Source organism: Hyaena hyaena, unplaced genomic scaffold (genome assembly GCF_003009895.1).
Source record: "Hyaena hyaena isolate Hyena2069 unplaced genomic scaffold, ASM300989v1 scaffold_219, whole genome shotgun sequence".
Lineage (NCBI taxonomy): Eukaryota > Metazoa > Chordata > Mammalia > Carnivora > Hyaenidae > Hyaena > Hyaena hyaena.
Genome location: NW_024080850.1, coordinates 308,926 through 329,715, shown reverse-complemented (window position 1 = coordinate 329,715; position 20,790 = coordinate 308,926). Strand labels below are relative to the sequence as shown.

Genomic DNA, 20,790 nt, shown 5'->3' with positions numbered 1-20,790 from the left:
AGGGCATATTTGGGGCTGAGGCCTAATAAATTGAAACTCTCCTTCCACCCAACAAGTGCAGAATTTCTCACACATCTGGACAGCATCCTGACAGTTGCTGAGTCTGATGCTGGCTATATTGTTACTTCCAGATTTCATGGCAGCGTCACTGCATATGCTGTTTCTCAAGGTTACCTCCAAACTCCCTCAAGTGTGGGAGGAGGAAGGAGGTCTCTTGCTTTCACTCAGGACCTGTGCATTACTGCCAAGACCTGCCCTCATAGCAATTCATGGGTTGTGATTCAAGATGGCTTCAGTGTTTATCTCCAGTGTATTTCAAAGCCCTAGGCCAAAAACTACATATGCCACCTCTGGTGACTGACCGAATACACCTGGTATTTTCCCAGTTGTGGGAAGGCAAGAAGGGCTTCCAGCGGCTGCTCCTGTTCTCACTGTGGGGCTGTGTGGCCCAGGAGAATGGGTGGGCTGTAGGTATCTGTGCTTGGTTTCTGTGTTTCTGTACGTTTGTGAAGTGAGAAAGGGATTGGAGGAGCAAGGAGGGGGCTGCCTCGGGAGGGACACTGCAGCAGGGCCAGCAAGGAGATGCCTGGTGAGCCGAGTCTGGACTCCTCAGAGATTAGAGAGGGGCTCCTTGAGGGGCACCTGGGTGGCTCAGTTGGTTAAACATCTGACTTCAGCTCAGGTCATGATCCTGTGTTTGTGGTCTCGAGCCCTGCGTTGGGCTCTGTGCTGATAGCTCGGAGCCTGGAGCCTGCTTTGGGTTCTGTGTTTCTCTTTCTCTCTCTGCCCTTCCACATCCTCCCGCTTTCAAAAATAAATAAACATTAAAAGGAAGGAAGGAAGGGAGGGAGGGAGGGAGGGAGGGAGGGAGAAGAAAGAAAGAAAGAAAGAAAGAAAGAAAGAAAGAAAGAAAGAAAGAAAGAAAGAAGAGAGAGAGAGAGAGAGAGGCTCCTGGTGCCTATAGTGAAATGGGGAACAGGCCAGGTTCTGAGGCCATCAGTGTGGTGGGGACACTCTGGCTGTGCAGTGCTACCAGGAGCTATCTGGGCCAGCAAGGCCTGCCCAGTGCCCCTTACTTGGGCTCCCTCCTGCTTTAGCCATGCCTGTCCTGGCTTGGGATGCACCAGCCTCTGCCTGCTGCCTTAACATCCACTGCTGTGTCTTCATCTTCCCCCCATCTACTAACTGGCAGGAATGGGAGTGTGTGCTGTTCCAACCATTTACAAGTGTCCAGTACAGTGGCATTATGTACATTCACATTATTGTACAACCATCTCCACCATCCATCTCCAGAATTCTTGATTGTCCCCAAATGAAACTCTGTCTCCACTGAACACTAACTTTCCATTGTCACTCCCCACCCCCCCACCCCCATCAGCCCCTGGCAACCACAGTTCTACTTTCTGTCTGTATGACCTGGACTATTCTGGGGACCTCATATAAGTGGAATCATAATATTTTTTTTTGACTGGCTTATTTGATGTAGCATAGTGTCCTCAAAGTCCCTGGTGTAGCATGTGTCAGAATCTTCTTTCTTCTTATGGATGAGTAACGGCCCATTGTATGCATGGACCACATTTTTATCCATCCATTGATGGACACTTGAACTATTTCCACTTCTTGGCTGTTGTGAGTAATGGTGCCGTGGAGATTAGTGTTCAAGTGTCTGTTCGAGTCCCGCTTTCCATTCTTTTGTGTGTGTGCCCAGAAGTAGAATTGCTGGATCATATGGCAATTCTGTATTTGACTTTGTGAGAACTGCCAAATTGGTTCCCTAGAGGATCTTTTGATGGCCATACAGTAGGCCTCCCAAGCCATGTCAGCCCGTGTCCCATTTGGTGGCAGAGTTATATCTTCAGTGTGTCATCATTGCGTGCTATCCAGACCAAGTCCTTTTGCACCAAGCCGGACAAGCCAGGGCCACTGTCCACTTGGACTTTACTGCCCACAAAGCTGGTACACAGGGCTGGGACCCACTGAAGACCCCATGCTCCATGTGCTCTCTTGGGCACCCTCAATGTCATCTCATGTTGAGTGGCCTCTTGACCCTCAGGGTAGTGGGAAGTACCTATTTTTATTTGTAGGTTAAGCTCATCCCTGCAGGCAGTGTTGCTCCAAGATCAGATGATTATTTATTTTGAGAGAGAGAGAGAGAGAGAGAGAGAGAGAGTGTGTGTGTGTGTGTGTATATGCACGCGCGCACGCACAAGCAGGGGAGGGGCGGAGAGAGAGGGAGAGAGAAGCAGGCTCCATGCTGCCAATGCAGAGCCCAGTGTGGGGCTCGATCTCACAAACTGAGATCATGATCTGAGCTGAAATCAGATGCTCAACTGACTGAGCCACCCAGTCAGTCGCCTCAAAGTGGACTTTTGCAGTTGGAATGGTGGCCATTATTGCCATATAAAGTTGACCTTTGAGCGACATGGATTTGAACTGTGTAGGTCCACTTATATGCAGATTTTTTTAAGTACAGTACTGTACTTTAAATGTATTTTCTGTTCCTTAATTTTTTTAAGAGTCTTAATTAAAAATTTTTTTTAATTTTTTTTAAAAATATTTTTATTTATTTCTAGGAGAGAGAGGGGGCAGCGTGAGCAGGGGAGGGTCAGAGAGAGAGGGAGATACAGACTCTGAAATAGGCTCCAGGCTCTGAGCTGGCAGTCAGCACAGAGCCCGACGCGGGGCTCGAACCCACGAACCTCGAGATCGTGATCTAAGCCAAAGTCAGACGCTTAACCGACTAAACCACCCAGGCGCCCCTTTAATGTTTATTTCTGAGAGAGAGAGAGACAGAGCATGAGTGGGAGAGGAGCAGAGAGAGAGAGAAGGAGACAGAATCTGAAGCAGGTTCCAGGTTCCGAGCTTTCAGCACAGAGTCTGACGTGGGGCTTGAACTCACAAACTGTGAGATCATGACGTGAGCCAAAGTCGGATGCTTAACCTACTGACCCAGCCGAGTACCCCTAAGATTTTCTTTTTTTATTTTTTTTTATTTATTTATTTTTTTAAATTTTTTTTAATGTTTTATTTATTTCTAGGAGAGAGAGAGACAGCGTGAGCAGGGGAGGGTCAGAGAGAGGGAGTCACAGACTGAAACAGGCTCCAGGCTCTGAGCTGGCAGTCAGCACAGAGCCTGACGCGGGGCCCGAACCCACGAACCGCGAGATCATGACCTAAGCGAAAGTCGGACGCTTAACCGACTAAGCCACCCAGGCGCCCCAGATTTTCTTTTTTTAAAGTGATCTTTACACCCAATGTGGGGCTCGAACTTACAACCCCTCGATCAAGAGTGTGTGCTCCTTTATTTTCTGTAGCTTGCTTTATCGTTAAGAATGTGGTATGTAATGCACATAGCATATAAAATACGTGTGAATCAACTTTATGTAATTGGTGAGATTTGTGGCGAACAGTAGGCCAGTAGTAGTTAAGTTTTGGTGGAGTCAGAAGTTATATGTGGATTTCTGACTGTACAGGGAGGGAAATCGGTGCCACTAACCCCTGTGTTCAGTGGTCAACTGTATATATAAATATTAATTTAAACATTTCCTCTCTGCTGTAAGAAAAGATGAAAACAGCCTCACTTTTGATGCTGCGGACAGTGTCACCCACGGCTCTGCCACTGCCAGATGCTGATCTCATGGGAATGTGTTTTCTGGCTTCCCAGGAGTCTGTCCAAGAAAGATGAGCCTGTCCCTTTCATGCCTACCATCACTGGCCCCAGCGAAGGTGTTGGTATCTGCCACTTTGCTGACCTGCTATGAAAGGCATGGCTCCAGAAGCATCTCTCCTTCTCTTGGGCCTCATTCAAACATCCTATCACCTGCTTCCCCACAAAAGTGTGGCCCACTACATAGCGTGCATCTTGGGGGCTGTCTGCCCAGATGTAGCAGTTACAGTCTGTTGCTGAAGGGCACTTAAGGGGCTGAAGAAGGGATGGGGGAGCCAGCTCAGCATCTTCCCAGAGAGTGAATGTGAACATGGCAACTTCTGCAGACATCTCCAGGCCTGATACTGGGCTGGGCCCTGGTGTCATGGATCCCATGGTCTACACTTCCCATCTACCATGTCCCTGCATCTCGCTGTTGGACGTGCCCATCCCTCCAGAGGTGGTGGCCATCCCCATGTCACATCCCATCCCACTGGCCCCTTCCCCCAGGCACTTGCCTGGCATGACCCCCCTTGGGCCTCCCTGTCTGTCTTCTTGGTGCTGAGCTGGCCCTGGGAAGGTGGGCTCCTTGGGGGTCGCTCTCTTCTGAGGTTCCTCCCGGCATGGTGCATCATGGCCCCTGCCCAGGGGTGTGATTCCCCTGGGTGGTCCCAGCCTCTGCCTTCCATGCCTGTTGTTACCTGCTACTTGGAACCTCCATTTTTTGGTGATAGTTACCCAGTGTGAGGATTGTCTGAGTGCCTGTTGGTTCTGCTCGTTTTTAATTTTAGTACCGATATCTGCAGCACTCCAGCAGGGAGCATAGCAGGTAAGAAATTATGTTAACAACCTGTGAGATGCTGACTTAGAAGTTTTCTGTGGGAGCTACAGCCTTGCCCTGGGGTCCCAAGTGACCTTGCTCCATAGAGGCAGCTGTATTCCCACGAGATTCCAGTTATTTCTCTGGTTGTAAAAAGGTATGTGCTCTTTGAAAAAAACAGTCATACCCTACAAGCTGTGCAAAGTAAAATGTGAGCTCCCACAACCCATGTGGTAGGCTGAGCACCGCCAAGATTCCTGCCCCTGCTGTACACACCTGTGTCATTCATTCCCCTGGTTGTGTGTGGGACCGTGGGCTAAATGTGCAGGGATTTTGTCAATGTGATATAAGTCTCTAATCAGTTGACTTGGAGTTCATCAAATGGGAGTGGTCCTGGGTGGGCCTGACCCAATCAGGAGAGCCCCCCAAGTGGGACCAGGCCCCTCCTGAAGAGGTTAGCTGCTTTGCCTGGAGGGACCCATGGCCAGAAACTGGGGGTGGCCTCCAGGAGTTGAGTGGGACCCTGGCCAAAGATGGCAATTCTGTAGTAACCTCAGGAACATAAGGAGGATGCCGAGTATCAGTGAAACCCTGCTGGTTGGCACCTTGAGGGCCACCTCAGGGGGCTCTGAGCAGAATACCCTGTACCCAGGCCCACACTCCTGGCTGCAGACTAAGATAAGAAGTAGGGGTTGCTCTAAGCCACAGTGTTTGTGGCAATTTGTTAGGCCACATGGAAAACCAGTACACTCCTTGTCAGGTAACACTATCCAGGCTATCACCTAACCACCATCTTTATCAAAATGTCTGTTTAGACTCAAGAGCTAATTCCTCCTATTGGCTCCAGTCTGTAGGGGCTGCTGGGTAAACTATCCCATCCTTCTGGGGACTTTATGGGATTCATCACTGCTGGTGACATCACTAGGCCATGGGCCCATGCACCTGCTACCTGGCACTAAATTGTCCCCAAATGGTGCACAGACTCACCGCCACCCCCCCAGATGGTGCACAGGCCCAACCCACATGGTGCACTGACTCAGCTTCTAGAGGTGCACCGCTCACCCCCCAGATGGTACACACACCTCCCCCAGACGGTGCACTGACTCACCCCCTAGATGGTATACAGACTTACCCCCCAGATGGTGTGTAGACTCTAGCATCCCAGATGGTGTGCAGACACCTCCCCCCTCCAAGATGGTGAGCAGACTCCATCATCCCAGATGGTGCACACTAACCCCAGATGGTATGCAGACTCATCCCCCCAGATGGTGTGTAGACTTACGCCCCCAGACAGTGCACAGGCTTACCCCCTCAGGTGTCACCTATACCTCCAGATGGTGCACAGACCCACAGCCAGGTGATGCACAGACACCCTCGGTAGCAGGGTGAGGAGTGCCTGTTGATGGTGAATAATTAGTGGTTTCAGTTATTAGAACAAAACAAAACCATGGGTGACTTGCTGTCCTCAGAGCCCCTGACTGTGGTTGGCATGTGCCCTGCCCCTGGGTGCTGTGGCACAGATAGACTTTTATTGGTATTGCAGTGCCCAGAAGTGGCGAGTGAGGGAATACTTTCTCTTACTTGGAGTCTTGATGTGGGTACTCATCACACCCACATGTTTCTGAATTAGGTATTTAATGAAATCCCCAGCAAACCACTAGCAATCCAGCTAAATAGCGACTCTAGTGACAAAAATAGCCCAGCAGTTAATATTCCTGGTTAATAACAAATGCATGTCACTGCTCCACATTTAAAAATAGGAGTTGAGAATCTTAGGACAGAAGGTTCTGCTCAGTCAGCTTTTTTTTTTTTCTTTTTTTCCTCCCTCTCCTTAATTTTTCCTTTTCTGGAGACTTACGTAAGAATCAGAACCAGAAGCCAACAGCATCAGTCTTAATTCAGGTGCTTCCTTCCTGGCCTCCCGGCCTCCTGGCCTCTGCAGCCCCCTCTCCCCACAGGTATCAGGATGAGTGAGCAGAGGAGGGATGCTGGGTGTCTGAAGGGGAATACTGTTTCCTGACCACATGAAACAACCTCCACCTAGGCGTTGGTGGGATGCCCGGCCCAAAGAAGCAGCCTGTGGCTGGCAGCCAGGTCGGATCTGAAATTCAGTCACGGGAGAAAGGGACAAAGCAGATGTGGCAGGACACAGGGCTCCAGGCCCCGCTGGCTTCTCCCTAAGGCCATCTCCCTCAGCCTGGAGCTGGGCTCCGGCAGGGGGAGCTGCAGAGGGTTGTTTGTGAGTGGCTGGGGTTCGTATCAGGGACAGTGACCTCCTCCCTCAGGGGCTTATCCCAGAGACCTGGAGCACTGTGTCAGGATAGAGAGCTACCACAGGCCAGACAGGTGTCCTGAAGGTAGTGAGACTCCCAGGGCAGACCTGGAGAGTTTGATGGCCATCTACTGTCCTTGGCCATGTTGGTGCTTGTGACAGGGCTGCATGGGGAGGTGCAGAGTTGGGGGCTCACCCTCTGTGTGCACAGGATGAAGGCCCGTCCATGGTCCTGGGATGTGGTGCTGGTGCCAGTTTCACCTTCAATTCTATGAACTTCTTTGTTAACTCACATTTTACCACAAGCAAATGTTCATAAAAATCTAAGAGTCAATACAAAATTATTTTTGGAAACTTTTTAGTTTCCACAGATGAGCCCTAGCGTGACCACAGGCTGCCGAGCCATAGCTCCTGGCTCCGCGTTCTCTGTGCACCTGCCCATGGTGTTCAGGATCCTTTGGCGGTCACTTCCTAGACCCAGAGTTCTGTCTCGTGGATGTGGCAGGGGTGGACCTGTCCCACTCAGTCACTGTCTTTGTTCTTACTATATTTTAAATGGCAAAGCCGACTAGAAACTTTGTTTTCTCACCTTGAAACTAGAGGTCTTTTGAAAACATTGGCATCTTTTCTACTTGCCAACAAAATACTTGTTTGATTCATAATGAAAAAATCTAGAGAAACGCAGAAATCCCTAACTTATGCACTTCCTTTCCGCAAACACCCTAGAACACTGGACAGCAGCCTCCAGAGCTCCTGCGCTTGGCTGCTGGCTACGTGCGTCCCCAGGGCCCTTCTTAGAGGCATGCTTACACTTCCAGGAGGTTCGCGGGCTCACTGGGGGTGGCCTCAGGGGAAGGAACACATGGATAGAGGGGTGTACCTCTGCCACCTGAGCACCTGGGACGTGCTTGGTGCCAGCTGCTCAGTGCCTTGCTCAGGGCCCTCCCCTGCACAGGCCCTGGTTCTGCCACCCTTTTTGGGTGGGTAGGAGTATGCAGAGTGGGATGGCACATGTACCTTTGCCTCATTTCTTTGGCAGGGCCCTGGGGCACAGTCTTGCCCAAAGGCTCCCTAGAAATACCGCTGTCTGGTGCCATCCCTGACTTTGTCTCCTGAGGGTTCCTGTCCTTGCTATGACTTGCCTATGTTGCTACTAAAGCAAGTTCTTTGTTAACAGGAGAAACAAAACCTGGCTTTTCTGTTTTCCCCTGAGACCCTTAGTCATACTTTCTCTTTCAGGCTCATCCTGGCAGCCAACAGGGATGAATTTTACCACAGACCATCTAAGTTGGCAGACTTCTGGGGGAACAACAATGAGGTCCTCAGTGGTGAGTTTTCCCTCCCAGGGGGGTGGCCACAACATGGCAGGAGGTAGGTGCCCCCAAGTGGTTTTAACCAGTGTTAAACCAAGTGCTGCTTCCCAGTGTAAATGCAGAATGAATAAGTGAACACTGATTGGTCTCATGGGGCAGGGTCCCAGGTTGGACCCAGCGTCAGGGCATCCAGCCCCAGAACTGTCTATCCAGCACCATCCATGTGGTTTCATGTGTCGTGGATTCCCACAAAAGTGGCTGGAAGGATCAGTTGATTTTATTTGGATTCATCTTTTCGCTGTGGGCGTGTGATTGGGTTTGTATGAAGCGCAGGTTCACACTCAGTCTGTGAAGCATCATAGCTGTGTGCGTGTGTGCTTGTGTGACTGTGCATATACCTGTACGTATTTTTTAAAGAATGTTTAATATTTATTTAAGTGTGTGTGCAAGTGGGGGAGGGGCAGAGATTGAGGGAGACACAGAATTTGAACCAGGCTCCAGGCTCCAGGCTCCGAGCTGTCAGCACAGAGCCTGATATGGGGCTCAAACTCACAAACTGTGAGATCATGACCTGAGTCGAAGTCAGACACTTAAGCCAACTGAGCCACCCAGGTGCTCCACACTGCACTCATTTCTGTTTACACATCAGCACCCCTTGCTCCAGAACTGGCCTGAATTTGGGGAGCCTAGGCTTGGTTGGGACACATTCAGATGGAAGCTGCATGAGGAGTTCCCATGAGGTGACAACCATGTCTCCTGCCAGTCCTCCCTGAGCCCCTTGGACAGAGTGCAGTTCCTGCCCATGGGGCAGGCAGGGGTCTACTTGGAAAGGTGTGGACAGGTGTTGGCCAGGCCGGGGGCCCGTCTGCCTGTGAGCCAGGCATCAGGGAAGCATGAGAGAGCCTGGCAGAGCTGACAGGGGTGCTCAGGTGCCCAGTGGGCTGAGTGGGTGGCCTCAGGGGTCTGGGGAGCCTGTGTGTGCCCTGCTCTGCCTACAGTATCTAAAAACTCAACTGGGGGCACCTGGGTGGCTCAGTCCGTTAAGCATCCAGCTCTTGACTTTGGCTCAGGTCATGATCTCATGGTTCATGAGTTTGAGCCCCACAATGGCCAATGGCTGACAGCCCAAAGCCTGCTTGGGATTCTCTGTCCCTTTTTCGCTTTTTCAAAATAAATAAATAAAACATTTTTTAAAAATAAAAAAAAAATTTAAACCTTTAAAAATTTTTTAAAAAGCTCGACTGTGGAACTTCCACAGAAGGCCTCCTATGTACACTGGTTGGGTGGTTGTGGGAGGAAAACGCTGCCCAGGCTGGATTGTCCTGGTGCCACGTGGAAGGAAGACAGGAGTGCAGAGACTAAGACAGGGCAGCGCTGTGGACAGGCAGTCTGGCAGATGGAAGGGAAAGCTGTTGTGAGCCTGTGAAGGAGGCCCCACTCAACTGAGTACAAGAAGAAGAGGCTGGGGCTCTGGGCTGTGTCTTAGCCTCATCAGAAGGTGCACAGGAGATGTGTGAACAGAGGTGTGGGGTGGAGCTGGCAAGGAGACCCCTGCTCTGTAAGCTCTAGGCACTGCAGGACAGTAATCTTGGTGAGGGGGGTGGCTTGTGTGGGGGTTCCTCAGCTGGACCAGCCACGGCTCTCCCAGAGGGCGAGGGGCAGGCCTGAGAGGCTATGTGAGGAGGTTCTGAGGGGAGCCTTCAGTCCTGGCCAGTACCATGCTGGCCATTCCTGGGCTAGGATGGAATGGGAGGGGGTCATGCGGATGAGGCAGACTATGCATATCGCTGTTGTAGGGCATGATTGGGAGGCTCTAGTGGTGGGGCCGAGGGGGCAAGGCCCTGATGGCACTTCTTTTCAAATGTTTATTTATTTATTTTGAGAGAGAGGGAAAGCATGTGCACATGAGTATGAGAGGGGCAGAGAGAAAGGGAGAAAGAAAATCCCAGGCAGGCTCCAGGCTCAACATGGAGCCCAACATGGGGCTCTGTCTCACTACCCTGAGATCATGACCTGAGCTGAAATCAAGATTCAGACGCTTAATGGGACGCCTGGGTGGCTTAGTCGGTTAAGCGTCCGACTTTCGCTTAGGTCGTGATCTCGCGGTTCGTGGGTTCGAGCCCTGCGTCGGGCTCTGTGCTGACTGCCAGCTCGGAGCCTGGAGCCTGTTTCAGTCTGTGACTCCCTCTCTCTCTGACCCTCCCCTGCTCACGCTGTCTCTCTCTCTCTCTCTCTCCTAGAAATAAATAAAAATATTTTTAAAAATATTAAAAAAAAAAGATTCAGACGCTTAACCGACTGAGCCCCCCAGATACCCCTATCTTATATTTTGGTACATGGTGTGAGGTAGAGTTTGAGATTCATATCTCCCCCTACATCTCCCCAGTTCTTCTAGTCTTCTTTATTGAATAGATACTCTTTTGCCTGTTGCATTCTTAGGACAACTTGGTTGAAAATCAGTTGAACATACGTGGGTATATTCTGGACTCTCTTATGTCCCATTGATCTGTTCCTCTGTCTTGATGCCAACGCCACACTGTCTCGATTCCTGCAGCTTTTTAAGCAAGTTCCAACATCAGGCAGGGTTAATTCCTCCAGCTTTGTTCTATTTCAGAACTTTTTTGGCCATCCTGACTCCTTCATGTGTGCGTATAAATTTTAGAGTCAGTGTATTAATTTCTATAAAGTAGAAAGCTTGCTGGAATTTGAATTTCGGTTATGTTGACTCCTTTAGTCATTTGGAGACAACTGTCGTCTTAACAATATTGAGTCTTTGGCTGAGGAACAGGACGTGCTTCTCTCTTTTAATTAGAACTGGTTGTCTTCTCTCAGCTCTGCTCTGTGGTTTTTAGTCTTTACGTGTCACACATTTTTCTTTAAATGTTTTCCTACTTTTTGTTTGGTTTGGTTTGGTTTACTATTATAAATGGTAAAATTAAAATTTCATTTCCTGGTTCTTGCTGCTATTTACTTACCGGTTCTAATAGATTTTTTAAAAACTAATTTATTATTATTATTTTTTAGTAATCTCCACATCCAACATGGAGATTGAACTCAGGACCCTGAGATCAAGAGTCACATGCTTTTCCGACTGAGCCAGCCAGGCACCCCCAAGACATATTTTTTTTTCTTTTTGGTGGGGAGCAGGGGGTAGATTCCTTCTGGATTTTCTTCATATGTTATCCTGTTGTCTGTAAACAGACAGTTTTATATCTTCCTTTCTGATCTTTATATTTCTTATTTCTTTTGTTGTTATAACTTATGATTCTTGTAAAAATGATGTTTTAATGACTCCATTGCTTTTACCCCAATCTTCAACTAAAATGACCCTCTGGTCTAGGAAGATGCTTTCCTGTGGCTTTAAGGGCCTCGCTGACTGTGTGGTGAGGCCCCTTGGCGTACTAACGGTGGCCTGGGCCTGTGGGGTAGGGATGAAGCAACACAGGTGGGCCTGGATATGCCCCGGGCTCCTAGTGAAGTACCCACCCTGAGGGCCTGTGTGTCCTACTGGGAGAGGACAGCCAGTAGCCCTGCACCTGATCCAGGACGTGGGATTGCTAGGACAGAGCTGGCACCATGCTCCCAGCCCAATGCTGATCCAGGCATCAGCATGCATTCTGCATGTGTGAGGTTTTACCGCAAGCCTCCAGGGACTCCCATGGGCATAGGTGTCATCCCAGGGGTGGGGCAGGGTCTCTCATGTGCCCTGTGGGCTTTGGGACTGTCTTGCAATGAGGAGTTCAAGCCCCTGTCCCTAGCCAGGACTGCCGGACTGAGCACATGTCTCCCTAGGACATAGGGACAGGGCCAAGGTAGGTGCTACTGGTGGTGACACTATCATCTGTCACAGGGCTTGACATGGAGGAAGGCAAGGAAGGAGGCACGTGGCTGGGCATTAGCACACGGGGGAAGCTGGCCGCGCTCACCAACTACCTGCAACCACGGCAGGACCGGGATGCCCGGGGCCGAGGTACCATGGGGGCAGTGGTGGAGCGGGCAGGGCGAGGGGGTGGGCTTTTCTTGGGCACCTGCAGACACGGGGTGGATGAAGGGGAAGTGGGGTGTTTCTGGCTCCGAGGCCCACTGGCTGACATCCCTGTGGGAACCACCCGCTGCCTGGCCCACGCAGCACCCACCTGCACAGACAGGGCTGCCCCTCTCAGGGAACACCCTCCACATTTGTGCTCCAACCAAAGCGTCACTTCTGACTGTTGTCATTGCTTCCTACCTGTCAAATGTTTGCAGAGCAGCACCCTGTTGGAAGATAGCTCCATGGACACACATTGTCCCCACTGAAGCTTTTTTCCCTCATGCTGTACTTCCATTAAGGGGGTATAATGGAAGAAAAAAAAATTAAAACTCAACAAAAACAGAGTTCTTGATGCAGACCTCCTTAGCTGCTAGGTCAATGGGGTATGGCTGGCATGGTGGTGTTTAGCCTGTACCAGCCCCATCTCAGTCTCCCCAGGAAGAGGGACTCAGCCCTGCTGCCTTAGCCACGTGTGTCTGTCCCCCACCCACAGGTGAACTTGTGACCCACTTTCTGACTACAGACATGGACAGCTTGTCCTACTTGAAGAAGGTCTCTGCAGAGGGCCACCTGTACAACGGCTTTAACCTCATAGCAGCTGACCTGAGGTGGGTCAACCGGGAGGGGGATGGCAGGCCACTGAGCGCTGCCATAGAGCTGGGTCATGGGCTTGACAGGAAGTGGGGTTCCCACCCTGCCACTGAGCTTGGGGTACTGTGGTGGCCTCCCCAGGGACATTGCTCCTGTTGGTCATGGTGAGCGTCCCGAGGGCCAACCGACTGTCATGGGGACTCAACGAACAGAGCCGGGGGCTTCCTGTGGCAGCGTGAGGGCCACTGGCTGTAGCATGACCGCAGTGGGCATCTCCAGGCACGAGGGGGCACCCCTTGCCCCTGAGGTCTCCCTGCGTCTGTGGCAAAGGAGTCCCCTGTTCTGGAGCCGCACCTCACTGCCCTGCTTTCTGGTGGCAGAGGTGCCCCAGGCTGGAGAAGGAAGGTCCAAGCCCCACTGACGGGTATGGAGCAGCCCGGCACTTGGAGGGGTGGTTGGGTACTGCTGAGCGCTAGGGCCTTGTGGCGGCTTCTCCAGGGAGGTGTGTCTGAGCCTGCAGCGTGGCTCATTTCAGGTTCTGCGAGGTGCTCGGTGGGCTTGTCTAGAGTTGTCAAGGGGGGACAAAGCTGTCCCAGGTACCCACGAGCTTTGTCACCAGAGGCCACAGAGGTTCTGCTGCACGGGCGTTTGGGGGAAGTCTTCCCCTACCTGGAGTCGGGCAGGTAGACAAGGAGCAGAAGCAGGTGGAAGGGTCCTCAGGAAGCATGGGGCCTGGAACCTCAGGGATGCCTGTGCCGGCTGAGAGTCAGAAACCCAGCTGAGGGCCTGGCCATGTGGGGAAGTGGCTTTCGAGGTGTGGCCAGACCCACGTGAGGCACACAGAGGCGCAGCAGCCAGCAGTTACCTGCATAGCCGTGTGGGGGGCCGTGCTGAGCCCTTCACGTGCACCACTTGGCACGTCCTCACAGCTACTGCCCCGTGTCCACCTGATGCAGCCGAGCTCCAACAGGCAGCTGACACGGCTAAGACCCCTGCTGGTGTGAGGTAGGGCCGGGGTCTTGTGGTGCTGCTCTGGGCCCCTGGCTGGGGTCCAGGTGCCTCTGGAGACAGTAGTCACATCCCATCAGGTGGCCACCAGGTTAGGAAGGAGCACTGCATGCACAGCCGTGGTGCCATTGGACACCAGCTGGTAGCATCTGCATTTCTGCCGGAAATGCCGGCTGGCTGCCAGCGGGCTGCGGCCTGGCTTCGCAGAGAGTGTTTATCTCTGTGACTCCCATGCCTGGACCCTGGCCACAGCCCCGCAGTAGCTCAGGCACCAGCTGCACTGCTGTGGTCCTCCACAGGGCTGCCTCTAGCCCAGGGCCTATTGCTCAGCAGCATTTGCTGCGTGCCAGTTAAGAAGGGGGCACTGCCTGTGGTCCACTGCCCACTGCGGACACTGAGCTTTGCCATGAAGTAATTGGTGTTTGGTGCAGGTTAGCAGGAATCATGTGGGACCCTGTCTCTGGGCAGGGGGCATCCCAGAGCCTGTGCCCAGGGCTGTTGGTCAGATGGTGGTGGGCAGAAGCAGGGGGATGGCTGGGGCTGCATGCTGGGTGCCAGTCTCCTGCCTGACCCTGCCTACAAGTGAGCAGACAGCTGTGCAGACAGAAGGGTACACACCATTGACAGTCTTGGTGCATAAGGCAAATCACGTCAGGTGGGGGAGTGGTAATACCACAGCCACAAAGAGTGGCCAATGTGGAGGGGCCCTGGCTGGGTGTTCCCACCTCCCACGCCCCAAGGCCCATGTGCATTTCTCCGAAGCAGGCCTCACAGAGCTGCTGATGGATTCAGGCATTCGTGGGAACAGCCCGACAGGATAGGTACAGTGTCCTGTGCTTCCTTCCAGGGGACTTGCACTTTAGAGATGTGGCCCAGGAACTGCAGGGGTTTTGTGTATTTTGCCCTTCAGTGAAGTGGGCATCCATCTGTCCCATTCTCCCTCTCTGCTGCCCTCCCCTTGTGTACCCCCACTGACAATGTCCCAGAGGTCAGTGGAGGTCATCAGCTTCCATCCGGATAGGTGCTCAGTGCTCCAGGGTGTGCCCATGACCAGACACCCATCCTGAGCCTGCTTCCTTCTACAAGGAGCCCTAGGCCCACTGTGCCTTGATTGTCCACTGCATGTGGCGTGCTCAGCCTGCTGTGTGGATAGACGTGTTGATGTGGAGGCTGAAGTGTCCATGGGAGGAGGCGGGTGCTGGCACGGGCACTTGTTCCCCTGCCCTCCAAGCTCCCCCTGTACAGGGACCACTTTGCGTGTCTGTCATTCTGTGTACATCTGACCCTGTCTGGGAGACCGGTAGCCCAGCAGGACTTGGTGTTCAGCAGCCATGTCAAGTGGCTGGGTAATGAGGGCCCAGTGCTCTGAGTGGATGCATGTGTGTGCAGGTGACTCCTGTAGGTAGGACTTGGGCACATCAGTGCCTCAGCAGCTCTCCTGGCTCCTGGGGCCATAGAGTTGGACCATTTCTCCCTAGACACAGCCCTCAAGGACAGGTGGCAGCCTGGGGAACCCAGTGGGTTATTCCCAAGGTCCAGGTGTGCAGGGCAGAGGCAGAGGGCAGAGGGAGTCAGTGGTCAGCAAGCAGCCCTGGTGGTAGGTGCTGGGAGGTGAAAAGAATCCCATCATTATTAGGCTGGTCCCTAACTGGGCATGGGGAGAGTTGGTGTCCAATCCATGGGTCTTTATGCTTTCTAGCTTTCTGCCTACAAACATTTCTGAAGTCATTAGCCAGATATCTTATGAAAGGAGCCAGTGGCTATGGGGAGAAAGAAGATGAGCAGAATGTGAAGCCATGTGGCGCCAGAGTGGGCATGGCCAAGGGGACCCCCCCTCGCCCCCTCACCGGCAGCCCTACCTGGCCCTGTCTTTGCGATTCAGGTCCCATGTGTGGTGTTCTCCACACCTCAGGGAGGGCGGCTCACAGCCCAGGAAGAGTCCTTCTCCAGTTTGCAGAAAAGGCAATTTTAAGTCTGAGCAGGAAGATTTACTGTAGTATTTAGGAATGGAACATTTTCAGCTCTGAGCATTTTGAACTCTTTTTAAATGCACATGCAGCGCATGAAAGTAGGCAAATGTGATCTTTGGTGCTTTGATCTGAAGCCTCTGTCACCCCTGGGGCATCCCACTCTGTCTGAAGGTGCCTGGAGATGAGCTGTGTGGGTGGGGACCGGTGTTTATGGGTACAGTGCAGTTATCAACACACGAGCCTGCAGGTACCCATGCTGCGGGAGCATTCAGTGAGGCAAGAGGGTCTTTAGATGCTGCCCCTCCCAGGCTGCTCCCAAGCCAGTGGTCTCGGCCACGAGTTGGGAGTCAGAAGCCAGGGGACTCAGAGAGCCTGCCTGCGAGGCTGGGGCCCTGACTAGCTCCTGCCCTGGCTACAGTGAGCCATTGTCCCTGTGCTGGGGGATGGGGCTGTGGGGATTGCCAGGGAGTAAGAGATCAGAAGCCCCCCATGGCTCCTTTCTGACCCTCTCTCCCCTCCTGTCTACAGCACAGAGAAGGGAGATGTCGTTTGCTACTACGGAAACCGGGGGGAGCCTGAGCCTGTCGTCCTGACACCAGGTAAGCTCTGGTGGGTGGTGACAAAGTAGGGGCTGCTCCTATAGGGACACCTGTGTACTTTTCAGAGCCTGGGTCCCTGTCACATTTCTCTCCTGGGACTATGCTCTTTTGCTGTTTGGGCACCTTGTGTCCCCAGAGTGGCCCATGGCCTATACTTGTCAGGCTGCCTACAGCCAAGGCCACCTGCCCACAGCATAAGCCACCTTCCCTAGCACTAAGCCCTTGACTGCCAGAGAGAATCTAAAACTAAGAGGCAAAAAAGGACATAGACCCCTCTTACCCCTAATTCTATGCATTGGCCCAGAGGCCTTTGTGGAAGTGTCTGGAAAGCACCCCTGTGATGCCCTCCCTCAGTTCTCAGTACTTGAGATCCTGTGACCAGAGATGCTTGTTTTCTGCTAAAGAAAGGAAGGAAGGGACAGAGGGAGGGAGGGAGATCATTTCAAATACATCATGTTGTTTACCTGAGCTTGACCCTGCCTGATCTGTGTCACTTTTTTCAAATAGCAGCTTTGTGGAGATATAATTCACATATCATACAATGTACTCATTTAAACTGTACCATTCAGTAGATTTGTGTCTATTCGCAGAGGTGTGCCACTAGCACTGCTATTGAATTCTGTCACATTATCATCAACCCAAAGGAAACTCCCATCCCCATTAGCATTTACCCCCCACTCTTCCCACCCCTCAACCCTAGGAAACCACTAATCTACTTTATTTTTTTTTTTAATGTTTTATTTATTTTTGAGAGAGAGAGAGAGAGAATGTACACAAGTTGGGGAGGGACAGAGAGAGGGAGACACTATCTGAAACAGGCTCTGGACTCTGAGCCATCAGCACAGAGCCTGACGCGGGGCTCGAACTCATGAATTGTGAGATCATGACCTGAGCTGAAGTTGGACGCTCAACCAACTGAGCAACCCAGGGACCCCTCTGGTTTTTTTTTTAGGTTTATATTCTTAGAGAAAGAAAGGGGGAGGGGAGAAAAAGAGAGAGAGGGAGAATCCCAAGTAGGCTCCACACTGTCGGCACAGAGCCCCATATGGGGCTCAAACTCAGACTGTGAGATCATAACCTGGGCTGAAGTCGGACATTTCACCAACTGAGCCACCCAGGCACCCCCCACTAATGTACTTTCTGTCTCTGTAGATTTGCCTGTTCTGGATATTTCATAAAAATGCAGCCATACAATATGTTGCCTTTTGTGACTGGCTTCTTTCTTAGCATCACGTTTTCCATGTCCGTCCATGTTGTAGCATGAATTACGGTTTCGTTCCTTTTTACGCGGAGTAATAATTCCGTTGCCCAGATATTCTACATGTTGTTTCTCCATTCATCTGATTGGACATTCAGGTTGTTTTCACCTTTTGGCCGTTGTGGATGCTGCCGTGAAAACTTGTTACAAGTTTTTGTGGGGACCCGTGTTTTCGTCTTTCTTGTTTTTATACCCAGGAATGGAACTGCTGGGTGGTAAGGTCCCTGTGTAACCTCTTTGGGGAACTGTCAAACTATTTTCCAAAGCAACTGTACCATTTATGTTCTCACCAGCAGCATGTGAGCTTCCAATTTTTCCACATCCTCCCCAACAGTTATTATTGTCTTTTTTTTTTAATAAGTTTTTTTTTTTAATGTTTGTTTTTGAGATAGAGACAGAGCACAAGTGGAGGAGGAGGAGGAGAGGGGAAAGGAGACAGAGGATCTGAAGCAGGCTCCACACTGACAGTAGAGAGCCTGATGCAGGGCTTGAACTCATGAACTGTGCGATCACTACCTGAGCTGAAGTTAGATGCTCAACTGACTGAGCCACCCAGGTGTCCCTGTCTATCTTTTTGATTACAGTCACCCTAGTAGGTATGAAGCATCTTACGGTGGTTTTGATTTGTGTTTTCTCTGATGGCAAGTGATACTGAGCATCTTTCGATGTACTTATAAGTCATTTATCTGTCTTCTTTGAAGACGTGTCTATTCAGATCCTTTGCCCACTTTTTTAAATTGGGTTCTTTGTATTTTTATTATTGAGTTCTTTTTTTTATTTTTTTATTTTTATTTTTATTTTTTTTTCATTTTTAAAAAACTTGTTGCTCTTGATGGATAAAGCACCATGATAACCCAGCCTGGTGGCCCAGCAGAGCAGGGCTGTCTTCCTTGGCAGTGGCTGTGATCACCTCAGACTCAGTCGAGATCCTTACCTGAATGCTTGTAGCTCCCTGTCCTCAGTGCATCTTTGGGGTGCATGACTCCAAGTTCACTTGCTGCTGCTGCCTGTGGCTCCAGGGGCCTGACTACCTCAAGGCTGTGTCTATCCTTTTTTTGTTTTTTTTTTTGATATGAGAAACCCTTTTCTTTCCCGTCACATTCTTTTAACCCACTGAGAACTTGTTCCGAAAAAGTTGTGCTGAGACTCTATGGCTCCCCATTCAGGGTCCTGGCCGGTATAGAGTAGAGGTAGGCCCTGCCCACTCCCACTGAGTGAGAGCTCTTGTGTTGTTGGCAGGCTCCCTAACTGCTGACATACCCAGCAAGTACCCCTTTGGCCTCAAGTTGTTGATTCTCCCACCCTTGACCTTCTCAGGTGGATCCATACCTTGCAGCTTTTTCCTAGCTTAGAGGTGGCAGTGAGGTGGGGAGGTGGTTCCTTCTTGAGTATCCCCTTGCCTTTGCCCAGTTGGAATTCAGGTTCTCTATTCCCTATTATTCTGCCCACCAAGGCCGCTTGGTACCTGTGGCTCAAGGTCTCTTGTGAACGCTTTGCTGTGTTGAGTTCTCTACCCTTCGCCACACAGATGGGTCAGAAATGTGCATAGCGAAGGTGCTGGAGTGTGGGGTGGCCTGGCCTTAGTACCCTCGGACCATACTCCTGGCCCCTTGCCCAGGGCTGGGTGGGTGGGGGTTTACCCTGAATTCAGACAGTGGGGCCTCTGCACTGGCTGGACTGTCCCCCTCCCTGCAGGGACCTATGGACTAAGCAATGCACTGCTGGAGACACCGTGGAGGAAGCTGTGCTTTGGAAAGCAGCTCTTCCTGGAGGCTGTGGAGCGGAGCCAGGAGCTCCCCAAGGACGCCCTCATTGACCAGCTCCTGCACGTGCTTAACAATGACGAGGCGTGAGTGGGCGGGTCTTGCTGGGACAATCAGAGCATCGCTCTCCTGCCCTAGCCCTGGACAGAGAGAGGGGTAGTCTCTCCTGCCCTAGGAGGCTGGTGGAAGGGATTTGGACTGGTTCTTCAGTCTGGGGGAGCCTGCATGGACACGCTGTTCTTTGCTCCTCTCCTACCTGCTCCCCTCTTGGGCCAGTGCCTCGGAAGTTCAGTGCTCTCACAGACTTGATGCGGGCCTGTATGGGACAGAGAGTAGCTGGAGATTCCCCGTGTCCGCACACAGCTACGGGAAGATTCTAGAAAGCTCCCAGTGCTTCTCAAACCACAGAAACAAGCAGACAGCCTAGGAGTATGTCAAGAGGTTAACTGTCCTTCCAACATGCTGTCCTACCAGTGCTGTGGTACAGACATGCCTGTCCCAGGAATTGCCTGGGGGAAAGTTGCCCCTGATCTGACTTCCTTAAAGCACCTCAGTGGCCTCTGCACAGGGTACCTGCCCCAGGGTTACCACCTCTTGGCATGTCTTGGCCTTCCCAGCTAGGGGTCAGAGGTGCTGGCCAGGCTACCTTCCTCCCATACAGTGAAGTGGCCTGTACTCAGGCCAGGCCACTATCCTGCCCAGATGCCCCAGCAGCCCCTCAGAGGAGCCTCCGTGGCTGCCTCCCACTCTTCTCTCCTGGGATCCTCCTGGCCCTACTCGCTTACTCTCCTTCTCTTCTCTGAACCATGAACCAGGGGTCCTTCTGCCTCCGCACAGCCGCCCCTCAGGGTAGCCCTACTTGGGCTGGCCCAGCATCCTGTGCTTAGCTCTAAGTCCGCGTGGCCCTCGGTCACTATCTGCCATCCCCTCTGGCCTGAAATGGGGTCCTGGCTGTTTTGATTGACAGCTGTGGTCCCAGCACCAGCTTCAGTGGCTGGTAATCCACAGGGTTTGAGTGGGCTCCTGTCATGTGGAGGGATGCCCATGGGGTACCTCTTGGAGTAGGCAGGGAGTGTGTGCGGCTAGTGACCCCCTCAGCCAGGCCTCCGCCCCTAGTACTCCAGCCCCTCAAACCTCACCAAGACAGGAAGGTGAGTTTGCTCTGGGAGATGACTTCTGTCCTTCCTGTGGGCGGCCCTGCACAGCTCTGACTAGATGGACCCCTGGCATTTGTGGATCCCTCAGAGCCTTTCCCAGTGCTCAGCTCACAGGTGCTCATGTCCCTGAGTCCCGGGGAAGGCTCCTGGTGGCCCTGGCAGGGGGGCTGAATCACTATCTGGCAGCTGGAGCTCCAGTGATGGAGTCCTAAATAAAAGACTGGACCGGGATTTGAGGCCTTCAGCAGGAAAGTGCACAGAACAGCCTTTGTGGATTCCCTAATCACCTGGTGAAGCTGGTAGGCTCCTTAGGTACTGCAGGCTTTGAGGACAGCAGGCAGGGCTGTGGGTGGTTGGGGGGGG

General features: G+C 52.0%; 1 protein-coding gene across 7 annotated transcripts in view; it reads left to right on the top strand.

The window, feature by feature from the left end:
* TANGO2 (transport and golgi organization 2 homolog) overlaps positions 1-20,790 on the top strand; it is a 36,826-nt gene that overhangs the window by 13,331 nt on the left and 2,705 nt on the right. For 6 of the 7 annotated variants that reach the window (XM_039242880.1, XM_039242881.1, XM_039242882.1 and 3 more), the window contains 6 exons: positions 7,978-8,066; positions 11,902-12,021; positions 12,575-12,689; positions 16,179-16,249; positions 17,606-17,722; positions 19,203-19,356. In XM_039242880.1, the coding sequence (XP_039098811.1) occupies positions 7,978-8,066; positions 11,902-12,021; positions 12,575-12,689; positions 16,179-16,249; positions 17,606-17,722; positions 19,203-19,356 (666 nt within the window). The remainder of the gene's footprint in view (positions 1-7,977; positions 8,067-11,901; positions 12,022-12,574; positions 12,690-16,178; positions 16,250-17,605; positions 17,723-19,202; positions 19,357-20,790) is intronic. The other variant, XM_039242883.1, reaches the window with a different exon arrangement.